This window comes from Glycine max, chromosome 20 (genome assembly GCF_000004515.6).
Source record: "Glycine max cultivar Williams 82 chromosome 20, Glycine_max_v4.0, whole genome shotgun sequence".
Classification (NCBI taxonomy): domain Eukaryota; kingdom Viridiplantae; phylum Streptophyta; class Magnoliopsida; order Fabales; family Fabaceae; genus Glycine; species Glycine max.
In genome coordinates, this window is record NC_038256.2 from 39,073,720 (window position 1) to 39,089,088 (window position 15,369).

The 15,369-nt window shown below is 32.4% G+C and overlaps 1 protein-coding gene across 1 annotated transcript; it reads left to right on the forward strand.

Moving 5' to 3' along the window:
* Positions 1–4,054: 4,054 nt before the first annotated feature.
* LOC100305495 (PLAT domain-containing protein) lies at positions 4,055–6,119 on the forward strand. Its single transcript, NM_001249278.2, has 3 exons — positions 4,055–4,340; positions 4,484–4,597; positions 5,590–6,119. Exons 1-3 carry the CDS (start codon positions 4,212–4,214, stop codon positions 5,917–5,919), a joined length of 573 nt encoding a protein of 190 aa, NP_001236207.2. The 5' UTR covers positions 4,055–4,211; the 3' UTR covers positions 5,920–6,119.
* Positions 6,120–15,369: the final 9,250 nt, after the last annotated feature.

Sequence of the window (15,369 nt, forward strand, 5' to 3'; positions counted from 1 at the left end):
ACAAAGAAAAATGCATTATAAGAACTACGTCTTGGTCCTCTTGGACGTATTGTTATCTATTGCCATAGCAAAGAACAATGCATGTGTGCTTATATAATTTCCTATTCAATAATGAATTTTATTTTCTTGCTTGCACCATGTATAGCAAATGGACAAATGGTAATTAATTAAGAGCTTAACAGGGATGTGTCCGTCAGTCAGTTGATCAGTGCTCAAGTGTGAATGGAGTAAAACTCAATTGCCATTTCTGTTCCCAACCTTTTTCTGTATTTTTTTATTTTTTACCGTTACAGTTTGCTTGGATAATGTGGAATGGATTCATACAGCAAGGTATGAACCACAAAGGATGAATTTGTACCCTTCAATTCAAAAATAAGGGTTTTGGAAGATGGTGCTTTTTGTAAAATTGGGAAATCTATCTAAGGGTTAATGAAGCATAAAAATGGGTAGAATCTCAGGTCAACTTGTCGTTTGTGCACGTATTAAACTAACGGTAAACTGCTAAGGTGTAAGAATAAAGTACTATTAAGTATACATGATTCATATTTGCATAAGACCTTTAGGATTACTAAAGTTCATTAGAAAAATAAACCAAAAGGAATTCCATATTTTTTTCCATTATTTCCTTGGTGGCTCTTTTAGGATGATGGCGTCATCGTTACACTGCGAAATAGGAATTGGTAGATAAGTATCTTAAAAAAAAAAGCATGGACACGTTAAAGTGAAAGAAATCATGGTGATGAAAGTGACATGTCCGTATTACTATATTACTGTTTTCTTGTAAAGAATCATTGGCTAGGTAACCATCATGATTTCCGGCGAAAGTTTTTTGACCCAGAAAAAAATTCTCCTTAGGACGCTTAATCAGTAAAGGTGTCTGACAGAATATGCAGTTTAAATCTTATAATAAAAGTTATTTTGATTAACAAAAACAGTTATTTGACAATTATAATAGAATTTAATAAGAAAACATTATAAATTATTAGTTTTTTTACCTGTAGGATGTACGGGATAAAAAGAGTAATCAAGTATTTTTATTTAAATTTTAATGAATAATTAAATTATAAAAATGAGTATAGGCATTTGCTAAAAAAATGATAATTTTTACTTAATTTTTTTATTGTAATTAAATGATAAATTTATATTTTTAAAAGTAAAATTTCATGAGCACATCTAAATTATCGTCACGTTTTTAGGTTATTTTTCATCCATAAATTTAATAGAATTTAAATGTCACATTTATAGTAGAATTTAATAAGAAAATATTATATTATTATGTAATTATAAATTTTATATAATTAAAAATACTGAATTTTATAATAATTAGTATAAGAATTTAACTTAATATATTAATAATGATTTTTTTTATATTATTCTTCAATCACAACTAACTTTAGTGTTTATTTTGAATGTGAATAACCTATAAAATAGTGTTTTAATTTTAGTTTTTTGTGTTTTAAAATTTTAATATTATGTTTCTTCAATATTATTTTATGTATTAATTATTATTACTATCATTTTATTAATACTAGTTTGAATATAATTTTACCTCAATTAAATCATTAAACCTTTAATTAATGACTTGACCAATTTAATGATCGATCTAATCTTTGAAATATTGATTACTTCTCTATTATATTATCATTATTATTTTGTTTCTTTTAGTTATCAATAATTTTTATTTTAAGTAAAATATATTTTTAGTTTGGATACTTTCAATCAACCTCGATAGGATTCTTATTCATTTTCATAACCATGAATTCAGCCCTCAAACTTTAAAAAACATAATAATTTAGTCCATACAATCCAATCACGCATCATGATTCTTTTTTAAGTGAGAAAAGATTAATTCACTTTTTTTAAAAAAAAAATTGAGGACCAAATTTATAATATAAAAATACAAGACCATGATTGACCAAAAGTGTAAGAACTAATAACACGTTCCCCTTATTTTAAATAGTACAAAAATTTGAAAGAATATTTTTTTTTGAGGTTGCGTCGTTTCTTTTCCTCATCTTCTTAACTGTCTTCCTACTTAATGGACCTTGGAGCCCATTATTGTGGTGTATGTGTTTTAATCGGCTTTTTCTGTACCCACTTCCCTGTTTTGCTAAGTATTCTTCCATTTGTTTTTTTTTCTTCTAATTTTTATCATCATTTATACCTTTATACCCATAATGTTAATACATAACTATTATTCTGGAATGTACTTTTTAGAACACTAATTTATTTTAACATTGTGGAATATTGTTTTGTGTTCCAAAAAGTATTTTTGAAATGTTAAAAAATAAATGTGTTTTGGAAAGTACTTTTTGGAATACTATTTGTGTTTTGGAAAGTATTTTTCAAAATGTTAAAAAAGTACTTGGAAAAAATTCAAGTAGAACACTAAAATCATTAAAAATCCTCTAGAAAGGAAATATTATATAATAGTGAAACAATTGAAGTGGAGAAAACATATATGTAATATCAGTCCTTTGAGCTAGATGACTCTAAAAGGTGTTCAACTACAACAACTTTGCCAAATTTAAGATCTAGTCATACATTGTTGTATAAATGAAATGAGAGACATTAATGGTGTTGTGTGAGAGAACAAAAATAAAACAAGGAGGAAAAGTAGTTGGAAGCACAAACATACAACATGAGTTTGGAGGAGGAGAAAACCCTACACTAAAGCAAAAGACTGAGCAAGAGAGGAACAAAGGAAAAATGAAACAAGAGATTGAAGGGAGATGAGGAGAGTGAAACAAAGGAGGGAGTGCGACCAAAGAAAGGGGGAGCGTGTTGTTGAAATAAAAGAGGAAGTATGTGTGTGTGAGAGAGAGAAGGTTTGAAAATAAAATATTCTATTATTTTGATTTTAAAAAAGAAGGGAATATACTCAACAAAAGAGGGAGTGGACATGGTAATAGCCATTTAGTTTCCTTTCTTTTCATACTATCTTTTGGGCTAATGATAGTAATGGCCCAAAATTATATAGAGATTAGTGAAAGGTCGTTGATATTCTCACTCCCTAATTTGTTGTTTATGCAAAATTTCTATCTCACACTTTTCATCCTAAGCTTCCAATATCTATTTACTCCCTAATTTTTAGTTGTAAGATTAGAATAACAACTCCTAAAAGTATTTTTGTTTAAAAAGAAAAGCTCCTAAAAATTGTTTCCTTAAAAAATAATTATAAAAATATCTCAATTTAAAATAAGAATTTAAATTTATAATATAAAAATTAATATTGTAAGAAAAGCCTAAAACTAATTGACAAAATAAATAATTGAAGATTTGTGGCAAAAGCAACCCTCGAAGTTTCTCCATATCCGTGGTCTGTAGATACCAACCAAACTAATGCGATACGGCTATACGTGTCTTTTTTTTTTTCCCCTTTTTTTCAAGACATGCTATACGTGTCTTTATCCCCAAGAACTTTTTTTGTTTATGTTTTTTTTTTTCATTCTTTTGTGTGAGGTGTTCAAGCCCTTTTATTGTCAAGCTATAGCAAGGGTACGTGTCTTTCCTCGGCCTTTTGATTAGAATCCCTTCTCAACTTAATTTAGCATATGACCTCATTTCTTTAAAAAAAAAAAAAAGCAGATGAACTCATTTGGGTGTCATTGTTAAGTGTATATTTAAATTAAAGTTTATAAACTTAAAGTTTATTTAAAATTTAAGTCTTTTCTGTTAAGATTAAGTTTGTCGGAAAAAAAAATTAATTTCAAACATATTTAAAAAAAATAATCAAATATAATTCTAAACTAAGTTTACCTTTACACATATTTTTAGATCCTTCTGTCTGAAATCCAAACATATCCTAAATTGATAAACAAAAACAGGCACCTTCGTTCTACCTCTACCACCGTGAATTCCTGGTACTACTTGTTAACATTTTGTGTCCCTGACATTTTCTAAAATAAACAAATAAATAATATATACCCGTTCAAGTGTGCAACTCGTGGACATTTAAATTAACACTGTTATGCGAATAATGAAGATAAAACTTTATTTTTAATTCAATAACAGCACTTAAATAATCTATATAATAAGAATTTTCATCAATTATCAGCATAAATTACAAGGAGAAATTCTAATTTCATTGGATACCTGCATCTAAAACCCCAAACCTCCCTCATTTCTTCTTTTCCCCAACCAACAACTCCACTCTTTTGTGTTCTTGTAATTCTTTTGGCTAAAATTTCAGCTTCCAGAATTGAAAAAAAATGATCAAACAAGTTCTTCTTCTTGTTCTGCTCTTCTTGGCCTCTGGATTGGCCCTCTCAGTCTCAGAGTCTGAGTCTGTTTCTCTTCTGCCTCACGCCGCTGATTCCTTCAATGTTAGCTATATCCAGGTACAACCAGCTACTGCTTCTCATGAACCTAAATATAAATCAGAAACCCTTTTGTTATTCTCTCTTTCTTTCTCTTTTTTCAATTTTTAGTGTTATTTTTATATGGCGAAGGCTTTATTTTATTTTATTTTTTCCTTGAACAGATGAAGAACGCTGGGACTTGCTCTTACTCGGTGGTTATAACTACTAGCTGTTCGTCTCCTAGGTATACAAGGGATCAGATCAGTATTTCTTTTGGGGATGCTTATGGCAACCAGGTTTTGCTTTCTCTTCATTCAATTTCTCCATTTGTTTATTGCGTTTTCAGTGAAAGAGCTGGTCAGAATTGTTAATGATTGAAATATGTTTATTTGGTTCAAGGTTGAATTTTGAGTGAAATTTTCTAAATTATGTTGGTTATTTAGGAATTTTGAACAAACCCACAATTGAAATTGGACTCAGAATCATGGAAATTTGTTATTTTGTTGGAGTTTATCATTGTCACTGGCTAACTTTCTTCCATTAATTTTTGTTGTTGTTGGTGGAGTTGATGTTTTTGGCATCTAGCAGTCACGCAGATGAGTCTTGGAATTCATCTCTAAATATTTTGTTAGGTCCTTCTGTGGTTAGTTTTTCCATGTCACTTTCTTATAGGTTCTTAAGTGCACGAATTGCTTCTATATTTGTGAGTAGAAAGGCTAACGGTTGAACACAGACTTCGTTTTTGTTGGCTAGCTATTGAGCTTAGATTAAGTTGGAATCTCTAACTGACAGTTTTTAGGCGTTAAGGATAGAAACTGGCTTACTTTGGGTCAAACATGTCATGAGTCTGTCTGCAAAGATAAGTGTACCGGTGCTGCCTTGGCCGAATGATTGGTTTCCATTGTGATGTGAGAATGATGGAATCACTAAACAAATTGGTGGCTTTTGAATCCATGCTTGTAAATTGCGCATAACAGATCCAAACAATCTGAAGAAGAGAAGGGATTCAATAAGCTTATACATCTTGCTAACCAAGGAAGCTTTAATTTTAACAAGATTTTAATTAAAATGTATTGATAGTGTAAAGGTTTTTTACCTTGTCATCTAATTATAGATTGTTATGTTAAGATTATTGACTTTTGTAATAATTGTTTTAAAAGTTATATATAGAGTGATTTCTGATTAGTTCATACTTCACGGTGTACAAATCTTTATATTGATACTATATCAAAATTAAACTCTTTGCGTAATTGAAGATTCATATTTTACTTCTTTCACATATTACCAGATATATGCGCCAAGACTGGATGATCCAGCTTCAGGTACATTCGAGAGCTGTTCTTCAGATACATTTCAGATAACTGGTCCGTGTGCATATCAGATATGTTATGTGTACCTATATAGATCTGGATTAGATGGCTGGAAGCCTGAAAGTGTGAAAATAAATGGTTATAACGGCAGGCCTGTTACTTTCTATTACAACACATATATCCCCAGAGATACGTGGTATGGATTTAATTTGTGCAACGGTGCTTCTTCTTCTTCTTCATACCAGGTATCTATGCAGAAATGGCTTATATTTATGGTTCTAGGATTTGTTCTTAGCTGTTGGTTGTAAGTTTATGCAACTTTCATGTTATATTTCATATACCTTGTAGCCATGAAACTTAGCACCATTTGCAGAAGTAGAGACACCGGATGTGTAAAACCCTTGTCAAAAGTTAGTTTATTACTTGGCTTGCTTTATGTTTCATCAGAGGGAGTAAAATTGAAATGAACTTTAATTTGAATGGAAGCTATCAGAGTAAGAATTGATTTATCGCTGTTCTTCTGACAATTGTTGGAAAAATTTAGCACTAAATAATCTCAAACTTGAAGATATGATGTGATTCGGTGTCATTCTTCTCAGTTTCATTTTGACCAACAATGGTCAAACATTTCATGAATTCGTTGCTTCTGAATTGTTTAAGCAACTAATGAGGTAATCCAGTTAGCTGTTTTTCCTTATTTTCTTTCCCCGTTTACTCTCCAAGTTAAAGCTCCCAGTATGGCTCAGCCACTTAGTCATCGTCAAGCTAAGTAGCTAACTTCTGATCTATATGATGTCGCAATACATCTCAGTTTATTTCCAGGGTCATCAGATGCTATAATAAGACAAAAGAAGGGGCTAGGGGGATTGCTTTTCTACACTAATTCAATTACATCGAAGATGATATCTCTGGCTAGAGTTGCAATTGTTGGAGTATCGATATTCTGAGTTTTAGTATATAATAAACAAACACTTAATTTATTATGATCAATAAAAATTATTAAATTAATTGATTTTAATTAATAATGTCATAACTTTTAACTTTATTCTAAAATTATTCATAGCATTAAATAATTTAAGTGGTGATTATTTCATTTTTTTTCAAATAATGAGTATATCATGTTTTATTAATAGACCTATATAAATGCTATGTTCATAAAAAAAAAGAATTTATATCATTAATAAACTTTAAAATTAATTAAGAATATTTTTTTTAGCAATTAATGCATTTAATTGTAGTGGTGAAGTTGTTGTGGGGTTCAGTTCCTCTCCATTTGCTAAAGAAATGGGCATCTTCATTTTAATGATAATTGATAAACTTAACGAAACTGCAAACAATCCAAGACTAGAAATAGGGTAGCAGTGTTTCTGTAGACAATCTCGTATAACTCAACAACAATTTTTGGCAAATTTTGGTCTAACACTATCACATCGAGAAGCAAAAACTACGACCACAAACAGTGTGCATAGCATGATGAATGAAGGTAACATTTCAAAATATAGAAAGAACTTTTGACGCCGCAGAAAGCTCTAATTAGTTTAGCAGAGAAGATTCTTTTAGAAATTTGAAGAAAGCAGAACATAGCTAATAACTATTCTATGAGAAGAAAACTAGTTGGTAATTGGAATTCAGAAACAAGAAAATAAACACTTAGTTTACACTCCTTGTACTCAGAATAGCATGCCCATTGAAAAAGCATATTGTAGAAAACACATACAAGTATGGGATTGGAATGGCATTACCTGTAAGACACCACACCAGTTGTTTTATCGAGTAAAACTATGCTCTCAGAGATAACACACAATGCGGAGGGCAGAACTGTAACGCCCATGACCATTATTCCCAATGAAGGTGCTTCCAAACCAAATTCGGTCAGATTAAACACAAACACCTTATACCACCCAATGCAGGGACCTGATATCCAACGTGATAGAACTTCGATCCAGCATGATCATCATCAAGCATTCATTGCCTTCCAAGTTTTGAAGAAGCATTTTGCTGGAAGTAAACCACTGAAGTATGTGCTGTTGTAGTCCCGTAGTTAAGCACTTTTTTTCTTCTAGTCACTGGAAAACAAATTGTATAATATCCTTGCAAATACAAGACGCTCTTATTTTCATTTCTTTTGTTTACCTCTGCTAAGAAAATGTGACTTGCCTGACAGAGGTTTAGTTGGCATTGCCAACTTACGGCAGAGGTCTAAACCATAAACATTGTTTAGTCGTAGTTACTCAATTAGCCTCTAGACACCGAAGATCTCTTTCATGAAGGTTGCTCACCAAGTAAAATTTTAGTTAAGGTCCTGTATGGGATGATTTTTAGTTGAGTTTCAAAAATTTTAAAAATAAAAATCAGTTTTTAATTTTAGTTTCAAAAAAATTTTAAATCCATTTTTAAAATATGATTAGTTTCAAATAAACTTATTTTGAAAGTTTTATATCATATTAAAATTAGTTTAAAAGTACTTTTGTGTGATGGGGATAACAATGATGATGACAATGTTAGTAACAATAGAGATACTAAGGATGATCATGATGACAATAACGATGGAGGAGACATTGGTGGTGGCAATGACAATATGATGGTGGTAGTAGTGTTGGTGGTGAAAGCCATTGGTGACAATGGTGGTGACGACAACGTTGATTGTGGTGGTGACAAAGGTGATATTAGCGGTGGTGGCGGCGAATAACGGTGGTGGAGTGGTATTGGTGACAACAAGTAGTGACAGTGTGGAGGTGGTGGTTGCGGTGACAGTGATAGTAATAAAAGTGGTATTGTTGGTAGTGGTGGTGGTAATAATGACGGTGACAATAATGATGGTGGTGACAGTAGTAGTGATGGTGATTGTGACGACATTGGTGGTAGGCTGGTAGCACAAAGATGGTGGTGGCGGTTTGTAGTAATGCCGATGGTGATGTTGGTGGCGATGACGGTGACAATGATAATAAAGATAGTGGTGATCATGATGGTGACAACTAGTTATGATTGTGATAACGATGATAGTGGTGACAATAATATTGGTGGTGATGCGTGATGTCTGACAATAATGCCAGAGATAGTATTGGTGGTGATGTTAGGGACAATGATGATGGTGGTAACGAAAAATATTATTATCAAATGTGATGTATATTTTAAAACTAAAACCAAATTTATAATTTTTTTTCTTGATTTTGAAGATAAGTGTAAAAGAGTTTCAAAAATAATTTAAAAATCATTTCAACTCTATTTTTGTTAAAGACGATTTGTTTTAAAAATTACATTTGAAAACTAAAAATTAAAACTCGCAATTACCCCAAATGCACCTTAAGATGAGTGAACTCACAAGAAATTGTTTTCTAAAATCTAATAGAACATATTTCTATTTTTTAAAAATGAAAACAAAAGAAGTTGAAAGTGGAGAAGTCGTTAACTATTGAATGAAAACACAATTATCTATATGCTTAATTATTAATTTAGTCCTTGAATTGGAGAGTGTATTTCTTTTTTAGTCTTTACAATTTTAAAATATTATTTTAGTCCCTGAATTTGAAAAATTATTATTTTAGTTATTGGCATAATAAATTGACACTTTGTGACAATTTTTAAGCACCTTGTGATGAATTTTTTAGCTCTTTATAACAGTTTTCAAATGCAAATTCAAGTGACTAAAAAATAAAAATTAATTTTTAAAAATGAAAACAAAAGAAGTTGAAAGTGGAGAAGTCGTTAACTATTGAATGAAAACACAATTATCTATATGCTTAATTAAAAGAATATTTTTGAATTTTAGGAATAAAAAAACATATATCCCAAAGACTAAAACAATAAGTAAGTCTTATCTATATCAGCCTATAGACTTCTATATTTAATTATATAACAATTTTTTATAAAATTTTAGGGGGAAAATAATGTTTAGTCTTTTTTTTTCTCAATCCTTCTCTTCATCAAGCGAAAAAGATCAATGATTAATTCGGAGAGTTCGGACGGAAGGTAAGTAAAATCTAACAAAAAATTGTTTCTGTTAAGAATCAAAATTGAATACTTCACAAACAATCTAACCTTAACTTTAACACATTAATCACTTATTTTCAATCCGTGTCTAGTCTAATCGGGAAGTATAAATATAAATTTTTCTCCACCTCTTTCCTATTCAAGATTCAGTTGGGGAAAGACATAACACAGAATAAAGTCCACACGCTGCCAATACACTGCCTCCATAACCGAAGCCAAAAATAAATCCTATTTCATCACTCATGATATTCCAATCCACTGCATGCACCCTTCCATGTGGTGACAATGACAACACATGCACTTCATGACCCGGAATTTAAGTTAATGGAGATCCAATGCCTTCATAGAACCTTGCTTCAAATTATTGGATCCCACCTACTAGATGATTAAAGGAGAGGTTCAGGAAACTAGCCAACTGTGGGAATTTCTCCATCAAAATCGTTGCTAGACAAATCCAATGACTCAAGTAGTTTTAAGTTCCATATAGATGATGGGATTTGGCCAGTCAAAGCATTATGTGACAAGTTGAGAACATGTAGGATAGAAGCCAATGAGTCCTCATAATATATGTCACCAAATGTATTCCTTTGCGATTGGACTTTGATACATCTTGAACTTCATCAAATATCATTGCTTCAAGGTTTTAAACCACTTTCCTGGAAGTAAACCACTGAAATTGTTGAGAGCCAGATCAATAATTTGAAGCATTTGCCAACTGCCCAGTGTCGTTCGTGTGAGGACATGCAATTGGACCATGGAATTTGTTTCCCTTCAAGACTATTATACGGAGTCTTGATAACTTCTTTAAGAAGCACGGAAATCCATCATTAAGGTGATTGTTTCCAAGATTTAATTAATGCTTCTGATGACGTCCAATTTGCAAGAGAATTGGGAACTGGCCCCTCCAATGAATTCTCATTGACATCTAGAGTCCTTAGTGCAAAAGATGCTGGAAATGTGTCAGGAATGTTGCCATGAAACTTGTTCTGTGTTAAGCACTCTGGAATTGTCCCATTGAAGTGATTATGGGAAACATCAAGAACTAACAGATTTGGTTTATTGCACAAGGACTGAGGAATACTCCCTGATAAATTATTTTTTGAAAGAGACAGAAAAACTATGGAAAACTAGTTAGTGCCAAAATCTGATGGAATAGTGGAACTGAAGTTATTGCTTGAACAGTCCAAATAAGTGGGTTAGAGTGGTTAGAGTGGAGGTTAGAGTGGAGGTCAAGGAAGCTTCCCTTGGAGTTGGTTAGAGTGGAGGTCAAAGACCTTCAAAGTGAAACTAGTGCTATGCACTGCTAAATTGCTGAGCATATTGTGAGAAAGATTTAATTGTTGGTCAAGTTGCCAAATCCATGTTGGTATAGATCCTTGAATATGGTTTCTTGAGAGGTCTAAAGTGTGCTTATTTGGGATTGATTTCTCAATAAACTAGGGAATTTATCAAGTTGAAGGAAGCCAATTTTACAATGCTCATCATAGGGAGATATGATCGGTGTACCTCGGTAACATTTGTGTCTATTAACAAGTTATTGTATGAAAGATCTAGAATAGTTAGATTTTCAAGACTCTTAATAACATCTAGCTTTAATGTGCCATTGAACTTGTTGGATGACAGTTGAAGACATTAAGTGATCTGAGATGAAAAATAGACTGAGGAATGCGACCTTCTAAATTGTTGCCGCTTAAATCAAGAATCTCTAACATGAAAAAAAGAAATATTTGAAAATTCATGCAGCTGACCATGAAAAATGTTGTTGGAAAGATCTAAGATAGATAACTTCCTAAGATTACTCACAGAAGCTGGTAATGCTCCAGAGAACTTTGTGTGACTTACCATCAATGTCCGAAGAGCTCCATTCATTGGGAATTCAGGTATAAAAAATCATAAAGATTGTTGTTGAATGATATTTCTATATCAGCCAATGTTGGTACTTGAAAGATCTTGTGTGGAAATATTCCTCTCAACCTGCAAGTACTAAGGTCAAGAGCTGTGAGATTTTGAAAACTTGCAAAAGTTTATGGCACTGGTGATGATAAGTTGTTGTGATCAAGACGAATGACTGAGAGGTTCTCAAGTCTGGTCAGTGAAGAATTAAGGGGTCCTGAGAGATTGCAGTTTGGCATTCTCAACTCTTCAAGACTAAGCAGTGGTAGCAATGCATTGTACCAATCTTGTCCCCATGTTTATGCTTACACCGTCCATATACAGATGTCTAATCCTGCTGAAGTTTTGGACAAACCTTTGTAGCTCTAGGTTCTCAAGTTTCTGCGGTTGTCCTGTAGAATAAGAGAAAAAAGAGATATCAATAGTAACCAACCTAGTCAACTGAGAAATCTCCATTGGAATTGAAATTGTTAAGTGAGGCATACTCCACAAAGCCAGCATAGGACAAATTCAGGTAAGTTAAGTTCTTCAGTTTGTTGGAGTACAAGTGTGAGGTGAAGTGAAAAAGTTGAGCACTATATAAGTGAGGAGACGACTCATAAACTTGAGCCTAACTAGTATGGGAAATGTATGTTCCAGTTTAATTTTAGCAACTGATTAAACACTTTTTTTTATACATACTGGGAAAAGTAATTTTTTGCTACTAATAGAAATCTAATAATCATTCAACGTTTTGAGTATAGGAACCCTGTTGTGATAGTTGGAACTCGTTTTGAAAAATTGGAAGTTGATATTATTTATATGGAAATGAAAAACTAGAGACATGTTTTGAAAATGAAAATTTTCAGTCATAAAAATAATTTAAAACCTGCCAAGCAAGTGTTGATGAAATATAGAAAAAGCTTGTCTTGTTATAAACAGAATTAGCAACTAATCAGTTGTTAGGAAGTCTTACATCGCCTGCCTTAATTCTTGCTTACTCAATAGGCTCACCTTGAAATCCTGTCAACTAAACAATAGTTCATCATTATGCTAATTTGGTGTTTCAAGTAATTAGTTTCAAAGTAACATAAATTAGACTTACCATGCAATGTTTGGTTAATGGTCACTCTTCTGTTAAGACAGTAAAGCTATTGCTCAAGCTAAACAAACTAGTAAAGTTGATATTAGCAGAAGCCTTCTACCAAACAGTTGCACATGATGATACATGGTAAACGCAATCACTACTGATGCTTAATAAACTTTATCAATAGACTTTTTGGCTCTGGGAGTTTGGGTTAAAGAGTGCCTAAAGACTTCAAAGCCACATAATGTTCTCTTCCAAGAACTGATAACCACGTCTCCACATTCTGCAGTAATGCTCCACATTAAGGAAGACCATTATTTCACCATTACAAAAACATTCCTTCACCCAAACCAACAAAAAGCATATGATTTCTCTGCAACCAGCTTAAGGAAATTATTTTGTCTGTGAGTCATTAACGCACAAACAATTTATGCACCTTTGAATTTTTTACAGAGGCCACCTCCCAAAATACCTATATATCCACCCGGATCCCTTGCCCATCACCCCAAATACAAAGTCAGAATGAAATAAAAACCCATCATTGTTGCTGCCACATAGTGCCAAATCACCTCATGAAAGCACTGCACCAAAATGTCCAAACCAGAAACTCCACTGAAAACCACAAACAGCAGCAAAACCATAAATAACGTAGTCAAAACTACTACACAATTGGTCACATCAACACCACACCAGACTTCAGAACCAAATCTCTGCCCGACTAACCGCACCTTGTTTGATCCAAGGCATGATACCGGACCAGACAACCAGTTAACAAGAGGATAAATATAACCTTTCTTCCTACCTTCAACCAACACCAAGACATCATTTCTAGTCTTCCGAATTCCCCACATCACAGCAAACCAAATTGCCTGACCTTCATGTTTCTTGATTCCAAAACTGCCGAGTAAGCCATCAAAATTAAAAAAAATGCATCCATACCTGATTATGATTAACAGATATAACTCTCAGCCAGCTCATAACACTCTACCATACCTGAGAAAAGAAAGAGCAGTTATAGAATAAATGCTCAATGGTTTTCCCCTCTTCCCTACACCCCACACAAAAACATTCCTCAGCCCTCAAAATCCCTCTGCGATATAGATTATTTTTACTGGAATACGATCCTTCACCACCATCCAAATAAACATAATCACATTTAAAGGTACTAGCTTATGCCACAAGAACTTCCACCCCCCTTCAAGATTTACAACGCAGACAGATCTCTCACACACACACACACATATATATACTGATCGAACATTATACAAACCACTTCCATCTATCCTTGGCTTCTCCCTTCCACCCAGACCTTGCCAAGAAATTCTTAACATGCAGTGTTAAAACTTTCCAAGAAAGTACCTTTGATTAAAGGACAAATTGTGGCTAGAGAGAGGATCACTTGAAACATAGAGTGCATTGCAAAAAAAATAAAAATTGCAACCATCCAACCATGGAGACTACATAAAAACCACAATTGACCTAAGGAGCGTAAGGGAGTTTTCTTCCCAAACTTAGTCTTTCTTAATGCAAAAAAAGAGTAGGAATAGTATTCATGTTGGAAAAGCCTGGATCAATAGATTTCCTGATAAAAGCATAAAGAAAAAGGAAGGCTTGCTGAAAATGGTAGTGTCATTAGAATTTGGTATGACAGACATTTTTTAATGGCCAAATCATAATAGAACTAACTACTAAAGCACCCCAGAACTTCAATGCCCGACTGAAGTGCAAAATTAGGACAGCAGCAAGCTGCAGCATGAACATGCAATACTCATACACGAAGAATACAAGTTTGAAGACAATTTTTTATTAGAAGAAGCAACATAATCTGGCATTTCACAATAAACCAATTTGTCATATATCCCACAGTTCTGGCATTTCAAGGAAGGAGTCTACATCAAACTCGAAGAATATACACTTCCAAGAACCAGTACAATAAAAGTGAAAGGTCCCGGATACAATTTATTTTGAAGTTCCAATGAACTAAGTTTATCAAATGCACTATGTCTCGAGAGTCCATCATAACAAATACAATGAAAATACTTTCAGGAAGATGCACCAAATTCTCAGTTAACACAAACCTGGGGTACCAGGTAAACCTTTTAAAACCACTTGTAACCAACCATTTCCAAACAAAACACTCGAGAACGTTATATTTCTATCCAACACGGTGTAATTTACAATTCATTGTTATTTCATTATGCAGTGACTTTGGAAACAGCATAACAAGAATTGACTTGGTTTTCATTACGCACAATTCAAACGTATCCAATATCCTAAGTAAAATTTGTAGTTAGATTGAGATATAAAAGTAGTTCCTTACCACGACAAAGAACAATTATCAAAACCTTTCTCTCCAAATAAGAATGAAAAAGTAACAATCGATTTTATCTCTGAAATTATAGGATCGCATCAATTTGGTTATTGATACTAGTAAAAATTTGAAATTGTGTTTGAAATTGTAGGAGTTGAAAAAATTGAATTCAAAGTATTAGAGAAGATTCACCCAATAAGTTAATTGATAAAAGTAAAATAATATAAAAATATATTTAATTATTTAGTTATATATTTATCACGTTAAATATTTGATTTTTTTAATAATAACTCATCATCTTAAAAATTAGAACAATAATTTTTAAATTTTATATTATATGAAAAGGGTGAAAATTTGATTTTTTTGTTATCTTCCTCGAGTACAGTGATACAGTACTCCCATTCCTTGTGAAAGCAATGGAGATTGTAGTTGTTTTGTTTTTTTATTTCTTCTTTTTTCACAAAAAAATATAATTTTAATAAATAAACTTATATAGCT

Bases quoted from the DNA above. Each gene is read 5' to 3' on its own strand.
- LOC100305495 (NM_001249278.2), top strand. From the start codon at position 4,212: ATGATCAAACAAGTTCTTCTTCTTGTTCTGCTCTTCTTGGCCTCTGGA. The intron at 4,341-4,483 runs GTACAACCAGCT...TTCCTTGAACAG, and splicing joins TCAATGTTAGCTATATCCAG to ATGAAGAACGCTGGGACTTG. The intron at 4,598-5,589 runs GTTTTGCTTTCT...ACATATTACCAG, and splicing joins GGGATGCTTATGGCAACCAG to ATATATGCGCCAAGACTGGA.